Source organism: Pezoporus occidentalis, unplaced genomic scaffold (genome assembly GCF_034315485.1).
Source record: "Pezoporus occidentalis ecotype Australia unplaced genomic scaffold, CSIRO_AGI_Poc_V1 ctg6, whole genome shotgun sequence".
Lineage (NCBI taxonomy): Eukaryota > Metazoa > Chordata > Aves > Psittaciformes > Psittacidae > Pezoporus > Pezoporus occidentalis.
This window is the reverse complement of record NW_026915943.1, coordinates 1,206,119-1,229,320: the sequence shown is the minus strand read 5'-3', so window position 1 is coordinate 1,229,320 and position 23,202 is coordinate 1,206,119. Positions and strand designations below refer to the sequence as shown.

At 47.5% G+C, this 23,202-nt stretch overlaps 1 protein-coding gene across 4 annotated transcripts in view; it reads left to right on the top strand.

The window, feature by feature from the left end:
• Positions 1 to 22,482, top strand: part of WNT11 (Wnt family member 11) — a 29,563-nt gene extending 7,081 nt beyond the window's left edge. For 3 of the 4 annotated variants that reach the window (XM_062639250.1, XM_062639248.1, XM_062639249.1), the window contains exons 3-6: positions 6,204 to 6,439; positions 7,132 to 7,409; positions 8,861 to 9,153; positions 21,117 to 22,482. In XM_062639250.1, coding sequence (XP_062495234.1) covers positions 6,204 to 6,439; positions 7,132 to 7,409; positions 8,861 to 9,153; positions 21,117 to 21,291 — 982 coding nt within the window. In that variant the 3' untranslated portion in view covers positions 21,292 to 22,482. The remainder of the gene's footprint in view (positions 1 to 6,203; positions 6,440 to 7,131; positions 7,410 to 8,860; positions 9,154 to 21,116) is intronic. The other variant, XM_062639251.1, reaches the window with a different exon arrangement.
• Positions 22,483 to 23,202: the final 720 nt, after the last annotated feature.

Sequence of the window (23,202 nt, the reverse complement as noted above, 5' to 3'; positions counted from 1 at the left end):
TTGGCTTAGTTTTACGAGTTCTATGGTCCAGACCCCCATGGCTGTAAATCACCACTGTGCCCTTCCCTGCCACAGATGCACTGCCGAGCATCCAGCGTGGTGCATGGATGGTGAGCAGCTCATAAATGTGCTCTTGCTGCTGGAGAGATTGCATTTTGGCCCCTTCCATCTGAAATCCAGGGAACTAATGGAGTATGGACAGATCTTTGCAAGATCAGGGCTGTCATGAAGAGGCAGCCTTTCAATTCGATGCATATAAGACCCGGAGCCTTATTTTTGCATGCTGCATTCTGCAGCCACTTTCCCATCCTAGAGCAGAGTTTTATTGCATCACTTTGTGGTCCTCAAGGCTTGTTTTGCATAGGGAGGCGAGGCAGCCATCGGTTTCAATGGGATACATCTTAGTGCCAATGCCTGTAGGGACTCTTGTCACACTACCCACCTCCCTTTGCACCCCCTTTAGCTTTCCTAGGGGGGCTTGGGTTTGGCCAAGCAGGTTGCTGAAGCAATGATTTTGGGTAGATCTGACAAACAGATGAGCGCTAGAGGGAGCTGCAGCCAGATGTGCACGCCACGGGTCTGCAGATGTTGAGATGTCCAGGCACCAAGTCGGTTTTGAGACACTTCTGTCTCCTTAGGGGTTGACATCTCCAGGACACAGGTCGGACTGTCCCTTTGTATTGAGTGTCAACTACCTTCACTACAATAGTGGTTGTAAAGAAGCCCATTGCAGCAAGTGGTTGTGTGGCTTTTGGGATCAGCCCACAACAGCAACTGGTGGTGTTAGGAACCCCATCATTTATGCATGGAGCTTGGCCACTTCGAGAGAAGCCCCTGTTGTGGTGCCCTGGACATGCCCCATGCCCTCTGGAGCCAGCCCAGCTTTGCTGCACATGGTTAAATCACTGCATTTCGGGATCACTTTGGTGAACCCAGGATGTCCCCCAGCTCCCCAGCCTCGAGCAGCACCTCTCTGCAGCCAGCAGAAAGCAAGGAGGGAGGGAATGGAAAGGGTTTGTGCTTCCCAACACTGTCTGCTTCTCTCCTTTAACCAGGGAAGGGGGGGAACTGGGACATGGGGGCACGGGCGCCTGCGAGGAGCCCGTCTGCCTGGCAAAGGGGCTGCTAGATGAGCTGCCGTGAAAGGACTGCAGGACGGGGAGCGAGGGAAAGAGGAAGGGGGGGGACAACACACAACGGCTTTGAAGTTTGCTCTTCGCTCAGGAAAACTTGACAGAGCTCCATGGCCTTCCCCAGCGCTCGGGGAGCCAACGCGCCGCTGGCATCCACTTCAGTGGAGCTTGGGGGGAAGTCAACAGCCCTGTGCCCACTGCTGCCAGCGCTGGGTTTGGCACCGTGTCTGAAAGCAGCTCTTATTTTAAGCTTTTACTTCTGGGTTGGTTTCCCCCCCCTCCCCCTTTATTTCTTTTTTTCCCCTCTTTTTCTATATAAATCTTGCTGTTCTGTCTAAAAACTCTTTGCAGATCCAGTGGGATGTGGTGGCTTTCCCAGCGCTTGTTGGTCCCGAGACCAGAACTGATGCAGGGCAGGGCAGCAGGAGCATGGGCTTCCTCTGATTACCAGGACAAGGTTATTGTAGCAGTTCTGCAAGGCTTTTCCAGTTGAAAACCTGGGGAAATGAGGCTTCTGCAGGTTAAAAACCCTCAATGAGATTGAATGTGAGAAACCCACAGACTCAATCTCTGCCTCTATTACAGTCTATAGAACAGTTCGCTGTGCGTAAATCTTTCTTTTCCCACCCAAATCTCTGCAAGATCAAGCTGTTTAAGAATAGGCATAAAAGAGTGCCTTTGCAGAAAACAAAGTGGACAGTTTGGAGGAGAAGTTCATGGTTTCACTAACAGTCCTTCCGTGAGGCCTTACTTGGGTCGCATCACATAAGAGAGGAAGGGGAGATGCCCTCCAGAGAGAGCCCACATTACCTTCCACCCTTTAAGGGTGGTTTAAAGGGCACTAGTGCTTCACTGCTCAATTCAAGGAGTTCTTCCTCCATCTGGCTTGACCAGGAGCAGTTTCGTGCTCACAGTGGTCCTTGTAAACCAAATAAAGTATGGCTTTTACTGGTACCTGCTCAGATCTGGTGGTACTTATCCCAAGATGCTGCTCTTATGAATAGTCTCCTCACAGAGCCCAGATGTGCAGGAATGGGCCCATACCTCTCAAAGGACCTGACACTGTGGAGCATTCATGTTTTGGAATGAATTTATTAGCTGGCTGAGATAATTAAAAGAGTAAATGAAAGTCATGATCCATCCGTGCATCATGTTTCCTCTGTAATTACGTTTATGGTTTGCTGTCAGTACCCATAACTTCAGTTGAAAGCTCTGCTATGCTATATATAAAGCAGGAGATGTTTGGCTTGGGGCCTGTTTATTTAAAGGGATGGGTCAAATATGTGTGTATAAAAAAGCCCAATCATCCCCTCCGGTGTCCTCAGCTTTCTGGAGAATGAAAGATGGGGCACGAGAATCAAGGGAGGAGATCATGACATTAAGAAGAGGAAACAGTGAAAAAACAGCATTTATAGGGTGGTGGCAGGTAAAAGTCTGAGTCCAGATAAAGGTATTTAGCAGGTTATTTTTTGCCACCAGATGGAGGACTAAAGGGTATTCTGCAAACTATGCCCTTGAGGGCTGCTTTATTCAGGCTGGCTGTGCCCTATCGGCTCCAGTTCCCCTTCCATTGATGGTGGTCAATGGAGACTGGGTGGAGATAGGATAGAAACCACTGAATACCACCATGGACAAGCCTTATCTGGGGGAAGATGATTTCCTTTACACTGCCCCACAAATGGACTTTGCTTCCCATCAATGTCCTTTGTGGGTGGTGGGCATCCCTCTATGGTGCTGCCAGAATGTGGGGAGCAGGGAGGGTTGGTGCCTTTCCATTGGGAGGGTTTGGAGTGGCAATGAGTGGAGAAGACATTTCTGAGTGCAGGACAGAGAATGAGCAAACCTGTGCTGTCAGGGCATGGACTAGATGACCTAATAGGCCTCTCGCATTCCTGATCCGTGATTTATCGATGCACTTTTTGGGCTCGGCAAGCGCCTGCAGTAACTGTGAGTTTTCTTTTCCATCTCCATCACCCTTTACTTTTTCCTCCTGACGCTTGGAGATGTTTCCAGTTATGGGTTCTCACAAGCAAAGGCACGAAGGTCAGGCCTGGGGATGTTCGGAAACACCTTTCTGTCTCTTGGATCTTTGTTCCTGGGGGATTCCCTGGAGCTCAGTTCATTCAATGGGAAAAAGCCACTGCTGCCATTTAGTGAGCTCTCCTCAATGGGGCCATGGTCCTTCCTCTCTTTACTGGCTGGCAGATATTTTCCCTCTTCCATGAAGCAAATTTCTTTCTTGTTGCATTATGTATTTGCTTCTGTAATGGTGATCATTTCAGGCCATCTGTAATAACATGATCTTGTTGTCTCACGTCCCCTTTTATCACAATGGGGATGAGTTTCAGTCTGAATTCAGCTCTCATTCCATCCTGCCAGTGGTTATGTCTGCTGTTCCAGACTTGTCTGTAATGATGAGATCCAGGTGCCTCAATGTAGGCTACCAGGTCCTTTAAAGATGCTGAAGACATCTATGCAGGACTAGAAAATGTAGTGCAGAACCTAGGAGGAACATCCCAGGGCCTCTAAAGCATCACTTGGTACCTCTGATTAGAAAACTGAGCTGGTGCCCTGTAGCACACCATCTCCCAGAGCATTCCTCATGTGCCTGGAGCTCAGAACATGAAGCTCTCTCATTTCTCTGCCTGCTTATTTTGCTGCAGAGACAAGCTGTGCTGGAGTATTTGTCATTTTAACTCTATTGGTGACGAGCTGCTTTGGCCTCTTGCCTGGTTTGTGTTTCAGCCCATTCCTGAGGGTTGCTGATAGGCTTTCTGGGATAAGTTTTCACAGGTTGCTGGTGCCAAGTGCTAAGGGTTGGACACATCTCACCCAGCTCTGCGCTTATACAGTCCAGATGTCTGCACCCGAGCTCGATGCCTGGGTTCCCTTTATAGTGCAGAAATGAGCACTCCTAGGGCATGATGTTATCCTGTTGTAGATCTTCAAAGCACATCAAGCTGATTGCTCTCTAGATGTGGCCTTTCCTTTCCACGGGCTGAAGGAGGACCCTGAAGGACTACCACGAGGTCCAAACCATAGAGTTTTGCAGCTAGGTGATACTCACATTGTCCAAAGACTCATGGCTCTACCTTGAAGGACATGATATATCTGAGATACCTGAGCATCCAGAATGTCCCTAGTGGGTTTCATCTCCATGAGCTCAGGTCCAGCACTGGGTCACATCTAAGGCAGGATGAGTTGCCTCCTGAAGGTGCCCCTCATCAGGTAAGGGAGCATTGCATGGGCAACAGTGAGCAAGGGACTGAGATGAACTACAGGGCAACTAAATACTCCCCTTTCCCTTCCCCTTGAAACTCACTGGCCAAAACTTCTGCTCGCTGTACATTTAATGGACCTCTTTAAATACACGTATGATGTATACATTTGCATAGCTAGCAGAGTGGTGGTTTCCCTTCCAAGTCTGTACCTGATCATCTAGTGCCAACAAAGCCAAACTCCAGCCACCTGGGAATTTGTCAGTGCAGACCTAGTCAGCCCTAGCAAGGATCATAGCTTTTCCCAGCTGGAATAGTGGTTGGGGTTAGCAGTTATGTGCAGCCCAGAGAGAGCTCCAACATACACAGCAGCTGGTTCAAGCCAAGCTTGAGGGAGCTGGTGGAACATAGATGTGTTTTCCTGAAAACCGGAGATCAGAGCTAATACCCACAGTCTTGGTTAGGGCTCAATTTTAGCTCCGTTTCCATCTCATTTAACTTCTGAAGGATGTGGATGTTACAGTAATAAAGTGAAATGCACCCAGAAATGTGTCTGCTAACAAGCCAAACTAACCAAGATGGCTTAGGATGAAACTGAAAGGCAACACATTTAACAAGGAGAGAAGGAAATATGTGTTAAGGCACTTGTGTTGCCAGGATCAGATGCCAGTTACTGATGCAGCCAGCTAGAAAGTTGTTTTATGGGAATGAATAACATTTATGACTACCCTAAGCAGGTCATAAAGATACAAAGAGAGTTACACACCAGGCCTCTGCTGCTCACTGTGGGTGCTTGGGGAAGAAGAGCATGAGTGGTAAATGCTCCATCCCTGGCAGTGTTCAAGGCCAGGTTGGACAGAGCCTTGGGTGACATGGTTTAGCGAGAGGTGTCCCTGCTCATGGCAGAGAGGTTGGAACTGGATGAGCTTAAGGTCCTTTCCAACCCAAACCATTCTGTGATTTTATGATTCCATGCATGGCAGCATTTGCTGTTTTCTTTTTCACTTGGAAACGTTGGCAATTACACACTGGAAGAACCAGTGAGGTCTTTGGGGTGCTGTTGGCTTCTTCCCTGGTGCTAGTGGATCCCTCCTCAGTATGTGCTTTCCCTGCACATACTCTCGTTGTGCTTCCGCACTACGTTTTTGGAGCCTACAGAAACAGACTTATCTACATGTAGCAGTGATGGATTTGGTGAAGGCCCTTGGCGTTAATGCTAAGGGAAAGCATCTGTTTTGCAAACGTGGTGGCTTTTCCCTGGGCCTTGCAGGGGATTTTCTCTGTAATTAATTACATGCATTTAGCATAATCCTCAGAGAGTGAGTGAGACAGATGCTGAATGCAAAACCCTGATAACACCAACTTCACTGTCCCACCCCCCTCTGAATGCCACAGTCTTGGAGGTTCCAGCTTTCTGTTATCGTGGGAATGAGGGGTCATTTTTCACTCTGTTGGGGGGTCTGTCCTCTTCATTCTTCAGCAAAAACCCTTCCCATAAGGATTTACACGTTCAATCAACTTGGCATGTGCCCCAGGAGCTTTGTCCAGGCTCTCCGAGATGATGGAGAGTGCACTTCTAGAGGGTGTTTCTTCCCACCTACCTTAAATACCTACTTTAGATGAGATAAATCACTCTTCATAGTTGCCTATCTTTCTCACCAGCTTAAACTGAACACCTATTTGCAGGTAGCTAAAATGAAGTCAGATGAACTTCATTTGTAGTTCACTAGATTGGAGGTGATGGAGAAGCGCTCACTAGACTGGAGGTGATGGAGAAGTTCACATTGACCTGGAGATTAACTGGGATTATTTGCAGGTTTTAATGCCTTTTTGCATGTGTTTGCCTCCTCAGAGCCTTGTCCAAGACTCCTTCAGCTCTGGCCCTGAATCAAACCCAGCACTGCAAGCAGCTCGAAGGCTTGGTGGTTTCCCAGGTACAACTGTGCCGCAGCAACCTGGAGCTAATGCAGACCATCATCCAGGCAGCACGGGAAGTGATAAAGACCTGCCGTAAAACCTTCTCAGACATGAGGTGGAACTGCTCTTCCATTGAGCTGGCTCCTAACTACCTGCTGGACTTAGAGAGAGGTAAACAGCACTGCTGTCAGCTGGGGACATGAGTGAGTAGAGTCAGTGCGTGTGTGTATGTGTGATGGGGCTGGTAGGGTCTTGCTACCAAGGGGATGTTGAGGAACTCCATAGCCTCATTGGCCTGTTCTCTGAGACCATGTTCATTGTTATGGGGCCAGTCATGCCCAGGTGGTCTCCAGTCCAAAGTCTTCCACAAAGCATGCCCCCATCCTGGTCTGCTCATCTCATTAGGAGTCATGGTGTTCTTGCTCACAGCCTTGCAGCTGCTGCTCAGAGCATGCAGGCTTGTCAAGCAGCAGGCTGCACAGTCAGATCTCATGGGTCAGAGCATCCTTGCATGCTTATGCTGCAGCTCTGTAGCCTCCCATACTAGCTTCATGCTAGCTTCATGACCTGCTGGCAAGCAGCATCCATCACAGTGACAAAAGGAGGCAGGAGAGTCCATGGAGCAGCTCCAAGAGTAGATCACACCGTGACGGACAAGTTATATGTGCCTCCTTGTCCTGTTGGGATGTTGCATGATGTTGAAGAGCTCACTTAGGTGATGCTTCAAGCTAATGATGCCATGGGAGGTTTCAGCTGCAGTGACTTGGTGTGTTTACTACTTTGCGAGGCACAGATTGTGTGAGTCTCTTTTTGAGGGACTTAAAGCTGTCCCAGGAGGCTGAGCTTGTTCTTGTCTCTTCCAGGCACAAGGGAGTCAGCATTTGTGTACGCCCTTTCTGCTGCTGCCATCAGCCACACCATTGCCAGAGCCTGCACCACCGGGGACCTCCCTGGCTGTTCCTGTGGTCCCATCCCAGGTGAGACACCTGGACCTGGGTATCGATGGGGAGGATGTGCAGACAACCTCAACTATGGTCTTATCATGGGGTCCAAATTTTCAGATGCTCCCATGAAGATGAAAAAATCAGGATCACAAGCCAATAAACTGATGCATCTGCACAACAGTGAAGTAGGGAGACAGGTAACAAATCCACGAGAGTTATTGTACTTGTACAATCATCCGTAGTGGTCGGTCGCTCTGTGAGGTTCAGTGTCTCTATCAGCTAGCAAAGGAGCAGGCTTCTCCCACATTGCTCTGAACTCCTTTGGCCTGCTGAAGACTGTGGTGCTATAACCCCCACTGGGACTCAGGAGGTCCTGAATGCTGTTATCAGCCCTATAATATAGAACCATGGGTGGGATGTCTCACTGCCACCCTCTCCACAGCCAGGGATGGCTCTGGCTTGCTTATACCCCAGGAGGCGTGCTGGGGATGGGTCTCGTTGTGCTCTGCCAAGGGCGTTGCACAGGCAAAGTGCTGTGTAAGCGTGGAGGATTATCATCTGCCAGATGCATGCAGCAGCAGCTGCCTCCCTCCCAGCCATCCCCTGCAGCCAGGAGGGATGAGTCTTCCTTTCCAAACTGCTTTGCTAGTGATTATTCCCATATCTGGCAGAAGCTGCTTTTGACAGCTTGCATCCAGCGGAGGGATAATGCTTACCATGTGCAGCGCTTGGTGTGCACCGAGGTGTAAATCCCTATCTCAGCCCTCCACACAGTGGAGAAATGAGTAGGGGGCTGTAAAGCTGAGCCCTGCACCCATCTCTGGGGATGCAGTGTGGTTCCCAAGGCTGGTCCTACCACACAGCTTGGACCTTTCCAGGGCACTGGAGAGGATAAACCTTGGAGCATGTTAAGCTCATTGGCAGCTTCCTGTGTAGCAACAGGCTGAACTCACCTTTGCAGAGCACAACCATGACAAACCTGCCTCCTCTGGGTGTTTTACTCTACCATTCCTACTTTATCTGATTTATTTTTCATAATGTTTTAAGCTTTTGTTCTAATTTCAATGGGAAAATCTTCGTTTGGGGCATAGCATTGCCATGGCTGCTGGATTCAGCCCTTCTTAGCAGTGTCCCACCATAATTAAACCAGTGCAGAACTAAAGTAAAAGGCTCTTCTGGCCCAGTAGCCAGGAGAAAGGCAGGGGTGAGAATGCCCTGAATTCATCTGAGCCTTGACATCTTTTCCCAAAGAGCTGCTGGGGGCAGAAATGGATGTTAATGGCATATTTAATGGATTGCTTTGATTTCCAGCTCCTTAGGAATTTAGAGGGGGGAAAATGCAGCCCTTTTGTAGATATCTGATCAAAATTCAGATGCCTTTCTGTCTGCTGGCTGCAAAAGTACCTTGGTGAAAGCAGTATTGCGATAACCCTAACTATTCCATGATCCCATGATAGCGATCGCCAAGGAGTTGTTTGGTATCTCATTCCCTTTGCACAGGAGCTACTCTAGAGTGACTGTGCAGAAATCAGAGCAGCATTCCTTTTCTATAGCACACTCTACTAAGAAAGCGCTTTCTTTAGCAAGCTTGTGAGATGTTTGGAGGTAAGAGAAGGGCATTTCCTAACTCCTGCATTCCTTTTTGCAGGTCTTGAAAGCCTCTCTTGAAATGAAATGTAAGTGCCATGGAGTTTCTGGGTCATGCTCTATCAAGACCTGTTGGAAAGGCCTTCAAGAGCTGCGAGACATTGCACTGGACCTCAAAAACAAGTATTTATCAGCCACCAAGGTCGTTCACAGGCCCATGGGCACACGCAAATACCTCGTGCCAAAGGATATTGATATCAGGCCGGTTAAAGAGACAGAGCTGATTTACCTGCAGAGCTCGCCCGATTTCTGCATGAAGAATGAAAAAGTGGGGTCACACGGGACCCAGGACAGGTGAGGGTTTCTGCAGTGGGTGCTGACTGTGCTCTGAGGCCCAAAGAGGGAAGGGGAAGAGGGGAACATGTATGGGTGAGAGGCAAATATCCATATGCGTGCAGGTCAAGGGTAACTCTAGCACATGGTGTGGTCTATGGATACCTAAGTTATGGCTGTGGTCAAAAAAAGGGCTGCAATCCCTTGCATTATACAGGCAGGCACAAGATACCTTTTGAAATCCCACACACCTCCACAGCAGCTTATAATGATCAAGCAGATGACTCTCCAAGTCATTTCCTTCCATCACTGCTGATGTGATGAGTTGTTACTCTACTGTAAGGCTTCTCTAAGTAGGCAAGTGTTGACTCCATTATGACCAGCACTCTTTGACATCATTAAAAAGCCCTGATAACTACAAAGGTTATTTTTTAGTTTTTTTTTTTTTTCCATTTAATTTAAAAAATCCAGGTGTGTTTGTGTTTTTTATGTCTCTGCAGAGGAATTTCTTCATCTCATTAATATTAGTGATTTAAGGTCATCCTACCCAGCCTCCACTGGGTATGGTCCTGTCTCCTTTCACAGGCAGCAGACATGCTTGTCTCTTCCATGATCCATTTAATTCCACCCAAGACAAACCATTTCCATGCTTCAGCAGCCTGAGCATTTCTAGGTGGGCAGCAGACCCTTTGACAGCCAAATAGCTGTGGTTTTCAAGATGTCCCATTAGTTGCTATCTGCTGGCTAGGCTTTCTTTACGTAGTTCTCATAACTCATCTTTGCTCATAGTGTTACTTTATGGTGGAGACTTGGACAGTCCAGATGCAAGGAGCATGTGCCTGCCCGTTTGTGGGGTGTTTTCATTCTAACTCTTGTTGGATATTGTGGTCATTGGACTGCTTTGGTTCAATGGATGGAAGGCTTTGCTGTAGTGAAAATGAAGTAGACGACCCAAATGAAGAAAAGATACTTTTTGGATAGCTTTGATTCATACAAAGTATTTAGTGGGGGACTTTATAAGCTATCGTTTTGGCAATGGCTATTTAATCTGGAACTGCAAGTCTGTAGACAATATATCACCATTTAACTGCTGGAACTGATCAGGAGATGAAGACAGTTGAGTGAGACAAGTGTTTCCTTTATGTTGTCTGATGTTTCAGGCCAGTTTTAGTTTTGTATCCTCCAAAAACCACTGGCTTGACTGCTCTGCAACAGCACTTGTCTGGCAGCTTTGTGGTGGGAACACCAGGCTGATGCTCATTGCCAGCCCAGTGGTGGAGCAGTGATTAGCAAGTGAAGATGTTTATGAGTCACTGAGGGCTGTAGGGAAAATATGTGTGTTCAACCCGGGGTTTCTGAGGAAAAATGTAATCTGAGTGGAAGCTGTGTTTTTGTAGATTTGTGTGGATTTTGACAAATTTGTGTCTCAAAAAAGGCCTCTTTGTTGTGTGTTTTGCAATGAAAAGAGCTGTGGAGGTCATTTGGAAATTAATTTTATAGGAATTGTGTGAAATCAACAGACTGTGTCAAAACCAAACCAAATCCATTCCAGATTCGCCAAGCTAAACATTTTCCATGAGCTGAAATCCTTTCAAGGGAGAAAGGATTCTAATCTTCATTTAATTCTTCATCTAATTTCATTTCACTGCAGATTTCTGCCTTTTTATCCCAGCTAAGGATGAAAACTATGTCAAGTTCTTGACTGATGTGTTGTTTTCTTTTCCCTTCTGAGGATAGGAAAATGTGTATTGCAGGCATCCGTTTATCCTGAGCTGGGCGACAGCAGTGATTGTGAGCCTGCCAGGCGAGGGTCCAAAGGAAGTGAGATTGAGTGAGGATTTCGAGGCCCGAGATATTAAGGCAGGAGAGGATGGCTTTCAAAAGGAACCTGTCAAGAAATGCTCCTGATGTTCAAGACAATGATGGCTGTGGGAGGGGAGGAGGGTGAGATAGTCCTGTGCTGAGCTGCAGGCAACTCTCAGGCCAAGTTTTAAGGTCATCTGTAGTTAACGCTCATTTTCATCACAGTGCATCTGCAGGCTCTTGAGAAGATGCCTGGTGTCTCCCAATTGGCATGAGTAACACGAGCCATAGCATCCTCCTTTCTGCATGGAAATAGCAGAGGGAGTAAGTGTAAAATGCACACAACGTGTTTGCAGATCAGTTGGTGCTTTCTGAGGGGAGCAGGGAGAAGGAGGGGATCTGGCTGGATGTGGATCTGAGCAATACGGTCTAGTGGAAGGTATCCCTGCTCATTGCAGGGGGTTGGAACTAGATGAGCTTTAAGGGCCCTTCCAACCCAAGCCATTCTATGATTCCCTAACCTTCTCCTCCCATGGATGACTTTTTCCCTTCACAATTATTCTCTCATGAAGATGATATCTAAATGTATGTTAAACGCAGTGGCTCTGTTCCAGCCAGCCATGGGGCTGCAGATAGCGCCTAATGACAGGGATGAGGAAGAAGGAACACAAAAGGGATGCTGTTAGAGAGGGCAGGGGGAAATGTGGCTCGTGCTCACTCTGCTAAGTAAAACACTTGCATGGAAATAACCCAAGCAGCTTTTTATTTTATAAGTAAAGTCCCAGAGGCATTTTAACACTTTATCCTCGTGCACATTAATTTCTTCTGGGGGGAGATCCTGCTGCTTCTTACTAGGCTGATTGTTAAGGTCTTTTATGGCAAATGCAATCAAAAAGGGATTTTTTAGTAGTGGTCCCTCAGTTCCTTTTCTCTCTTATTCCGCCACCTGCCTATTCCCTCTTCGGCTTTGTTCTGGCCATGAGCGTGGGTGCAGGGATCAGCTCACAGGGTGTTACAGAGCACACCCTGATCAGCACGGTCCAAGAGACTTTGGTTTGGGCATCTCCCGCATCTTTCTAGTCCCACTTTCTGCCTTCAATGGGGTGCAGAGGGGAGGAGACACCATTAACAACCTTGGTCATCATATAATTGTTTGTGTTGGAAGAGACCTTAAAGCTCATCCAGTCCCAACCCCTGCCATGGGCAGGGACCCCTTCCACTAGAGCAGCTTGCTCCAAGCCCCTGTGTCCAACCTGGTCTTGAACACTGCCAGGGATGGGGCAGCCACAGCTTCTCTGGGCACCCTGTGCCAGCGCCTCAGCACCCTCCCAGGGAAGAGCTTCTGCCTAAGAGCTCAGCTCAATCTCCCCTCTGGCAGGTTAAAGCCATTCCCCTTGGCCTGGCCCTGCATCCGTTGTCCAAAGCCCCTCTCCAGCTTTCTTGTTTCTTGTCCTCAAAAATGGATAGTTTTACATCATATAAAGTCCTTTCCCTCCACCCTTTCCACCAGGTCTGGTGCTTGCTCAAAGCACGCTGGAAGGAAGACAGCGGTTGATGGCTCAGTTGCAACACCTCAGACATATTGCTTTTCAGTGTATACTGCAGGGAACAATCCTGCACTGGCAGGTGGATGGAAGGGATAATCTAATTGGTAGCTTCCATCTCTACAATTATCCCTTGCATTGTGCGGACTTGTGTGGTTTTCAGGCAGGAAAGGGAATTGAGTTACCTTGTAGTGGGATCGCGTGAAAATCCACTTGGAAAAGGTTCACTTGGGAGCTCTTTGCTGAAAGGATTTCAAAGTCTTCTTTGGAGCAAGCCTGAAATGTTTCCTGAGATGCCTTTCCCTTTCTTAATCAGTTGAAATTAGAAATGGTTTGGAAATCCGCTTGCCTCCAAGCACTTGGGGTGCATCCAGACTCCAAAGTCAGGGAGCTGGACCCAAACCTGAGATTTGAAGCCTCTTTGAAGTGCTCAAAATCTGATGAAGGAGCTGAGTTTTGCAACCGGTGTCCAAGGCTCCTGCAAACAGGCTTGTTGCAACCACAGCCCTCATCGACTCCAGCCAAACTCCATGTGCTTCTGTGCCACCATCAAGGTTTCACAGCCAAAGAAAGAATGGTCTGGATTAAAACCTGAAGGAGCTGATCTGCAGAGCAGCGAGTGGATCGTACAGATTCCCATACAACAAATTAGCCACTGGGGTTGGAACTAGATGATCTTAAGGTCCTTTCCAACCCTAGCTATTCTATGATTCTATGTTCCCATTTCAGAGCTTTCTTGGATAGAAGCTCCCTATAGCTCACCTTTTAACAAGGTAGTTCAGTTTCTCCTGCCTGGAAATTTTGCTGCTGGCTTTGAGTAAATGATAAATAGTAATTTATTGCCCTAAATGGGTGATATGATGTGGTTTAAAGCGTTAGGTGTCCCTGCCCACGGCAGAGGGGTTGAAACTAGATGATCTTAAGGTCCTTTCCAACCCTAATGATTCTATGATTCTATAATAGCAGATTATAAACTTGAGATCTCTTGTGTGAGAAAAGAAGCAAAAGTATTAACCTTCTTTATCAGTTGGGTGCAATGTATCACATTTCAAAGGCTGTTTAAGGTCCCTTAAGGGATCCAAGGCAAGGGAAATTCTGCCATGCATGCAAAAGCCTTGCAGAGATAACCAAGCTGCTTATTACTGATCTTTCCCAGAGCAGCCCTGGAGCCAAGTGAATGCTGTTTCCTCCCTGCTGAAGATGGGAAGGAGCTCTCTTACACTGCAGAAATAGGGCTGCAACCTTGTGCTGCAGCTCATCTGGGTTGGTTAGCCACCACTCCTTAGGTGATTCACTCTGACAACGGATGTGGCTGCTCTTTGGTGGTTGCTCCTTGCTTATGTATTCATCCTTTTTTGCAGCATTATTAGTCTTAAGTGCCTCCCAAGCTGTCTTAGGCTGGAATATTTTCTTGTATAGGAACACTCATGAGCATGCAACTGGTGCTTGATGATGACTGCAAAGACTTCATGGCTGGTACCTCTTTGGCATCTTGGTGGCCCCAACACTGGGGCTGGTCAAATGCTGCAGAGAACAGTGGTTTTCAGAGTTCAATGGCAGCCCTTGCTACCACTTGTTCACTGCCATCTCAAAGATATGCTTTGCATTTCACGGGTGATGGAATTTCTTAGCAGAAGCACTCATGTTTAGGTGACATAGTGGTAGTTACGGGTAGACAACAGCATTCGGTGTTTGGTTTTTGTTACAGCCTCTTTCAGTTTCTGTCCCTCAGTACGGGCACAAGAAGTGATGCAATGAACTTTGCCTTTGAGTAGCTCATAATGTGTGATGATTTAGTCATTTCAGGAGCTGTTTCCATGTGTGCTACCTTTTTTTCATGGGATCCAACAAACGATGAGTAACAAATAGCAAATAGCTCTTCTGTGAGTGTCCTAGGAGCTTAAACTGGAGGGAAGTCAGAAACAGGCAGCTTTCTGTTCCTCCCACCTGCAGTGCTATTTCTGCTTTCCCAGGGCAATGCACTCATAGCCAGTGCCCATTTCAGTATTTGGGCCAGCTGTATTTTTTTGGGGGCTTTTTCTAGTTAATCCCTAGGGAAGTCTGAATCCTTCCCACTTTGAGAGACCTGGATTTGACCATAAAGTTTCCCAAACAGATTGGTGAATCATAAAATTAGCAGTGGAAAGAGCAATTTCACAAGGTAAAATTACAGTGGGCAGTGAATTAATGAACAAAACATTGCAGCCAGCTCTCCTAAATCTCTTCTGCATCAAACCAGTGTTAGAGTTAAGGAATATCAGGGTTAGGAATGCCTTTCCACAAAGCCTGATCTTATTTAGGAGCAAGACTGAACTGAGATTACCTAGTTACTGAAGATATTTGTGTACTCTGGTTGTAAAGTTTCCCCAAACAACCTGTTTTAGGGTTTTATTATCCTTAGAGTTATGTTTTTCTTAATCTGAATTCAAACTAATCTGAAATCAAACTCATTTCTTGTCTTCTTTCCTCTGCGTATAAAGAACATTTATTCTCTCCTTTTTGCAATGATCTTTTATAGATGGGAAGAGGCATCTTACAAACCTCCCTACATCAGTTCCTTTGTCCTTTTCCTCTTTCTCCTGTGCTCCTCTGGTTCTCCTGGGAACACTCCCACATTTATCTGTATCTTTCCCAAACTGTGCTGCTTACTTTGCATTTTAATCCATGCTCTCAGCTCCTTTTGCCCCAGCCTTATCCATAAGTTTTTAAGCTCATTCTCTACTCCTCATTAATGAAAATACAGGCTGGTTCCCTGATCTCCCTCGACATCTCCTCGCTGACATGTACTATTGATAACTCTCTTTGGTACAGTTGTTCAGCATCAGTCTCTAGGCATTCCTTGTGGATGAGAGAGCAATTTAAAAGCAGTTAAGATTCTGCCCTCAAAATCTTCTGTAAAGCTGTACACTTTGATGTATTTTTAGCATTGTCCGTTGTGCTACACGTCTCCAGGGACATTTGAGTTATTTTTCTCTTTCTTTCTTCTATATACTGCTGTAAGACTTGACATTACCAGAGCAAGGGGCACCAAAGGAATGAGTAGGAATTTGATTTAAAAGAGAGAAAGTGAATTACCTCTTTACACAGCAGTACTGTCTTTTGGGACTTGTGGCTGCTGGAGCTCATGGAGGCAGATGGTTTCCCTGAGGTCACAAAGGGATGAAACAAGCCCACGGCCAAGTCATCTACAAGGGGATACTGAGATGCCTAGGCAGGAATATACCTTCTATCATCCTTAATGTAACAGCCCAGGTGCCGGTGATGTATGAGGAAAAGGACTACAGAAAGCAGCTGGATTTGTGTTTTCCTCCCTAAAAAAACTTCTCCCACAGACACTGGGAGATGTATTGGGCCAGGCAGGCAGTTGTTGTGACCCAGAATGAGTTTTATGTATACATATGCATATATATAAATATAGGTATATATATAAGCAGCTTCCACTTAGCAATAGGACTGGTAGGATGAAGTCCCAGTGGACATCTGGCCCATTACTTTGGGTGAAACATTACAGACCTGGTCTCAGTGGGGCTCTCAGATGCCAGATGGGCAACCAAAAAAATCTATTCTTATATCTGCTGGTGGGACAGAAATGAACTGGCATCCCCAGCAAAACGAAGTGTGGCTGCACCATCCCTGGCAGTGTTCAAGGCCAGGCTGGAAGGAGGCTTGGAGCAACCTGCTCAAGTAGAAGGTGTCCTTGCCCATGCTAGGAGATTGGAACTGGATGAGCTTTAAGGTCCCTTCCAACCCAAACCATTCAATGATTCTATGATCTCCCCATAGCTTTTAAAATGAAAATCCCCCAGGAGGTAACTATGAGATGGATTATCTTCTCCACCTGGAGAAAGACTCTTAGAAGTGCTGTGATGTCCTTCCCCATCTCTGCTGAGGAGCCACCCCATGATGATGCTCTATGATGTTTCTCCAAACGAGGGCTGGAAGGGGTTGATTTTGGACAGGCCTATTGAGTAGGATTTGTCCAGTCAGCAGGGCTGACCTCCTCCCTTCTTACATGAAGAAGGAAAACGCACTGTGACAATGTGAAAGCCTGTTCCTGAGCCAGAACCTTGGCTGGGATTATGCCTGAAGCATCATTTTTCACCGGTCTTCCAAGTGCTCGTAGAGGTTACGGTGTTGTGTTAAGATGCAATCGCCTGCCTTCGTGTTTTCTCTCCGGGGCTCAGGAGGAGGGCATTTCTCTGAGTTGCTGGAATCGTGCTGGACCAAGCCCAAAACAAATGAGATTGAACTTAACCCGTCAGCGGGGAGCTTGGTGAGATCGCAGCCGCGGGCTCTGAAAGCAGATGCTCGAGGGCAGCTTCTGTGGGTAAACTCTGGTCTTTGGGCTCCTTTGTCTTCTCCCACTTGCTTTTTGTGTGTGTAGATACAGCTGAGAAAGTAACTCTGTTTCAGCTTGTTTAAAGAAAAAATAAAGATAATTCATCCAGTCCTATACTTTAAAATAGAAAACACAATCTCTGGTGAGTGGCATTGTAGGGAAAGTCTTCTAGAAGCCCATTGAGGTTCAGGATGGAGTCAAAAGCTTTGTTATGCCTATTCAACCCATCCATCCAGAATGTCCCTGTTCTTTTATCCAGAACTGAGGGAAGATTGTGGATTTTAAAGTGAGATTTGTTTTTTTTTTTTCATTTTTCTTTCAGGCTGGGTAGGATGGAGACATCTATGGAAAGGAATATCTCATAGTAGATCCACTCATTTTCTACAAACTACAGGAGTGGGTGCAAGGAAAGGGAGATTCTCAGGTCCCAACAGAGCATGTAGAAGACTTTTGCTCCATGAGTAGGGTAAATTTGACTGTTGGGTGCTTTGTACATCTGAGAAATGAATGTTTCAGTGGTGAACTGGAGTCAGAATGGACCCATAGAATCATAGAATCATGCAACAGTTAGGGTTGGAAAGGACCTTAAGATCATCTAGTTCCAACCCTCCTGCCATGGGCAGGGACACCTCACACTAAACCATGGCACCCAAGGCTCTGTCCAACCTGGCCTTGAACACTGCCAAGGACGGAGCATTCACAACCTCTTGGGGCAACCCATTCCAGTGCCTCAGCACCCTCACAGGAAAGAATTTCCTCTTTATATCCAATCTAAACTTCCTGTTTCAGTCTTAACCCGTTACCCCTTGTCCTATCACTACAGTCCCTAATGAAGAGTCCCTCCCCAGCATCCCTATAGGCCCCCTTCAGACACTGGAAGCTGCTCTGAGGTCTCCATGCAGCTTCTCTTCTCCAGGCTCAACAGCCCCAACTTGCTCAGCCTATCTCCATGCAGGAGCTGCTCCAGCCCCTGAGCATCCTCGTGGCCTCCTCTGGACTTGTTCCAACAGTTCCATGTCCTTTTTATATTGGCAACACCAGAACTGCACCCAGTGCTGCAAGTGAGGTCTCATGAGAGCAGCGTAAAAGGGCAGGATCACCTCCTTCGCCCTGCTGGTCACGCTCCTTTTGATGCAGCCCAGGACGCGGTTGCTTTCTGGGCTGTGAGCGCACACTGAAGCCGGCTCATGTTCATTTTCTCATGGACCAACACCCCCAAGTCCTTCTCCTTGGGCTGCTTCTCTTCTCCAGGCTGAACAGCCCCAGCTTTCTCAGCCTATCTTCATACGAGAGGCGCTCCAATCTATTCCTTTTCTTGGCCATTTTAATGAGCTGTCAGCAGGAGGTGGCACGGATGCACTGCACATCCATCACCACACCTCTGCAGACTCCCCATCCTCCTTAGGTGAAGAGCCGGGCATCCACCTTTCCATCCACCGGTAAAGCTGAGTAAGGATGTCAAATACCCTCCCCTCTCCTTATGTCAACAGGCCCATATTTGAACCTGTGCTCCGAATATTTAATGCATTTACTGATACATTTATGAGGAGTCATTTGGAGGTTTCCTGGCGGAGGGGCCTTGGCTCGCAGGGGCAGTAACAACGCCTTTGGTTCAGCGTTCGGCAAACACGCTCAGTGTGGCTGCAGACCTCGGCTTCGGCAGAGGCTTTCAAAGGTTGGTAAATATTTACACAGCTCCGAAAAGAGGGGGAGCAGAAAGGGGAGGGCCTTTAGACGCTGAACCTGGAGAGGAATGCGAGTCAGGAATAACAAACAGGAGGCCCGCCTGAGTCAGGAGAAAAGAAAGGAAGAACGAGAACAAAATCTCAACACCTCATTAATCCCGTAACTTCTCCTAAAGCATTACCTCATGAGGAATTCCTATAAATCTCATGGATTTGTTTTCATCTATTAATGGAGTGCTCAGCTCATGCTTCTCTCTCCTTTCTTTGCCCCTGAACCAGCCGTAGAATGTTTCTGGCCAAATAGCCATGCAGAACAAGATTTCTCCATCCTTAGAAGTGTTCAAGGCCAGGTTGAACAGGCTTGGAGCAGCCTGATCTAGTGTAAGGTGTCCCTGACCATGGCAGGGGGTTGGAACTGAATGAGCTTTTTAAGGTCCTTTCCAACCCAAACCATTCTATGATTCTATGTCAGCAATTGCTCCACTCTCCATCCCACCTTTCTCACAGTAGTTTCAAGACTCCATGGATTTCACAGCCCCATGGTCTTGGGTGCATAGTGAGACCTGTTACTCTACAGTGCTAGTGTCCACCCAAGCACCTGACCAAACAAGAACACTTCCACCATGGGCTGTTTTTACAGCCCATAGAGAAACAGCATCTCTAGGACATGCGTCATTGCATCCGAAATGGGTTGGATGGATTAGAAGGAAATTCTTTCCTGTGAGAGTGGTGAGGCACTGGAATGGGTTGCCCCAAGAGGTTGTGAATGCTCCATCCCTGGCAGTGTTCAAGGCCATGTTGGACAGAGCCTTGGGTGCCATGGTTTAGTGTGAGGTGTCCCTGCCCATGGCAGGGGGGTTGGAACTGGATGATCTTAAGGTCCTTTTCAACCCAAACTGTTCTATGATTCTATGATTGACATGACCTTTCATGTCAAGTGTGATCCAAATGACTCAGCTGAGTAAGGCTGGGTCAAAATATGCTAAGTTGGGTCCAAATGACTTGGGTCCAAATGACCCAACTTCGCGTATTTCAGGGGAAAGAAATAGCTGGTTTTTGAGAATGACTGTGGATCCATGATCGATGGATCAGTCCTAGGAATGGCTGTGGATCCATGACCAGTGAAAGAGAATCCCCAGTCCACAAGTTACATTTGCAACCCTCAACCCAGCCACCTGCAAGTGAACAAAGCGAGGGAACCCAACACAACAGGCGACTTATCCCGATGAGTCTGGCTTTAATTAAAAGCAGAAGCAAAACAAGCAGTGGAAGTCCCTGTGATATTTGGCGACTTGTCATCCTACACCGTGCTCCCGCTGTGCCGCCTGCCCCTGGGTCAGCGCTCGGGGTGTTATAGTGCCAGCTCCCCGGTTGCTCTACCTTGCTGGGAGACACTTTGAAGGGAGAAAGTGCAGAGTCCAACCCTGCCAGTATCGGTTGTGATTTCCCTGATAGTGTCAGGGCTGGATAGTGGCTGTAACAGCCTGTTTGGGAGCTTTCCCAGCCCTGAATCATTGGCATGGAGCCTGTGCAAATACTCTGTGCCTGCAGGGTTTCTCCTCCATCCTTTGCAGGTTAGGTAGTGTTGGACAAACACCGGTGTTTGGTTTTTAAGGTATCATCTCCTTCTAGCTTCTTTCAAACGGCTTTGGAGCCTGCCTGGGGATGCAGATTGCAGGGACTATGAGGTTTTGATTTGGTGGAGGTATCATGATTTGCTTGTCTGCCTATATGTGAGCTGCATCTTGCCTTGCCTGACAGGGAGCCTGAATGCTGCTGAGCTCGAACTGAGAGTCAGAACAGGAGTTTAATGTTAGTTTGGGTGTCAGAGCTGGTGATGTGAGTGGAGCCCTGGGGCTCTCCCCACCTCCTTTGAAGGTGTCGAGGGCTGCTTGGCTGGGTGCTCACCCCTGCCATGTGCTGGCTGCAGCTGAGATGCAACTGTGCTGGCTTCACCCAGCGCCTTGCAGAGCTGTCAGATCCCAGCACCACCACGAGGCAGTGCTTTGGAAAGCCCTGCAGGGAAAGGAGTGTGAGCAGCAGGTTGAAGGAGGTGATCCTGCCCCTCTGCTCTCGTGAGACCCCACTTGCAGCACTGTGTGAGGTTCTGGAGTCCTCAACATACGGAGGACATGGAACTGTTGGAACAAGTCCAGAGGAGGCCACGAGGATGAGCAGGGGCTGGAGCAGCTCCTGTATGGAGCCAGGCTGAGAACACTGGGGCTGTTCAGCCAGGAGAAGAGAAGCTGTGGGGAGACCTCAGAGCAGCTTCCAGAGTCTGAAGGGGGCTACAAGGATGCTGGAGAGGGACTCTTCATCAGGGACTGTAGTGACAGGACAAGGGGTGATGGGGTCAAGCTTAAACAGAGGAGATTTAGGTTAGATATAGGGAAGAAGTTCTTTACTGTGAGAGTGGTGAGGCACTGGAAGATGTGAATGCTCCGTCCCTGGCAGTGTTCAAGGCCAGGTTGGACACAGAGGCTTGGAGCAAGCTGCTCTAGTGGAAGGTGTCCCTGCCTGTGGCAGTGGGTTGGGACTGGAGGAGCTTTAAGGTCCCTTCAACCCAAACCATTCTATGTTTTGCACTTGCTTACTGCCTATTCTTTCTTGCAGGCAATGCAACAAGACCTCCAACGGGAGCGACAGCTGTGACTTGATGTGCTGCGGCAGAGGCTACAACCCCTACATGGACAAAGTGGTGGAGCGATGCCACTGCAAGTACCACTGGTGCTGCTACGTGACCTGTAAAAAGTGCGAGAGGACTGTCGAGAGATACGTGTGCAAGTGAGATCCCTCCTGTCTCCACCCGGGAGCTGAGATGCCAGCGGCAGCCCGGCACTATGCAGAGAAGAGAAATCATTTCCTCGGCTAGACGTCGTTTATCTTGTAAAGACACAGACTTGAAGGAAGATGGTAGGAGGAAAACAACAAGAATTCACACCAGTAAAAAGAAGACCCTTTAAACCCCCAAAAACAAATGTTTCCCCCACCAATAAAATGCTCTCTGAGAAGACAAAAACTCATTCGGGATGTTATCTTCTTCCCGAATATTTCCTATGGTCGCCAATGATGTTCAGCCATCAAGTGCCTTAGTATTCTGAGAAACAAAAGGAGGAAGCAACTCCTGTTTGAAAACAACTAAGGCTCACATTTACCTTCCAGCACAGGTACTCAGTCTGCATTAGGACCATCCCAAAGGGGATAAAGCTACGACTTCTCAGCAATAACTGCCTTTGTTGCCAAAGACTTTTAGCAGGGAAGCATCCATCCCGGATGATAAAGGTGGAAAAATTTCAGGTCAATCCCCTGAAATGAACAATTCATTTTAACCTTTCTTTTACACAGGTCTGAGACTTTGAATTCACTGCTGCAGGAAAAGCTGTCCTTGGTTAACCCAGGCTGGATGGGGTTTTGAATTCAGCCATGCAAAAAATCCCCTGGGATCACGGAGGCAGAATAGGAATTTGTTGGGTCTGTGAGATAGTAGTGGGGACATTAGGATAAAATATCAAAGCTAAGGCAAAATCCAGTGGGAAAGTGGAAAAAAGCCCAGCTCCTGCTCTCTTTCTGTCTTGCCCTTTGGGTACAATGCCCTTAGTCACATTGGGCCACACTGGGCTATCAAATCCTTAGGGAATTAATGTCGCTGCCTCATTTTTCCCTATACAAACTATTCACCCAACCCCAAGAAACTGCAGAGAGCAGAGCAAGTCTGGTCCCGGCTGCAGGGAGCAGGGCAGCAGCTATTCCCAGCAGGAAGGAATGGGAACGTGTCAGTCCTTCACGTGGCCCTGCCTCGAGACACCAGAGAACCACTATCTGTGGCTGTACATATTTTGTATGAGAACATACAGAAATATTTATATCTCCTGCTTTTGTCTACTCTACTTCCTACATAAATATATCGCTATGTTATAAACAAGCATTAACAATAGTATGAAATAAATGCTGAAGTTACTGGTGCAACAGCAAAATGTTAGATCATTATGCTTCACTCTCCTACTTGGAAAGCAACCCTGGTTCTCCTCCCAAGGATGGGAGAAGAGCATGGCTCAAGGCACTCGCTGGCGTGGGATAGAGAAGTTCCTTTATTCCCTGTCTCCCCAGGCTCTTCATTTGGAGCAGAATTAGCCAAGATACAGTCAAGGCAAGGAAACACAGGACTTGCAGAAAGTAAGAGTCACCGTTCTTGCTTTGCATCAGCCATCATTGTCATCAGTAAAACACCTCAGTGCCCCCAAAGGAGCCTGATAACAAACGTGACTAATACCTCTCATGGTGGTTTGCTCCTGTGTGTGAAGAGAAGGTGCTGTGCAGGGGTTAGGTTACATTCCTTGCTCTTTTACTCTTGTAATAGGCAGCCAGCTCTGTGTCCCTGTTAGGAAAGGGGACGTTGGAGGAGGGTGTCTGCTAGAGGAATAGAAGGCAGTGGAGCCTTTGAGGTTCTTCAGATCATTTTGGGAACCCCATTCTCTAAGGAAGTGCTGTACACAGCCAGAAAATCACTCCTACAGAAATGAGGGGAAACAGTGGCTCTTTTCTATGGGGAAATATGTCCGTAACACTGCAGTCTTCATCCAAATCCCCTTCTGTCCCCCTCACCCAGCTGCCTTCTAGGAGGCAACTGCCTCTGACATCAACCTGAGCAGTCCTGAGACCTGGAGGAGAAAAGCATTGCTGGCTGTAGAGCAACATTAGA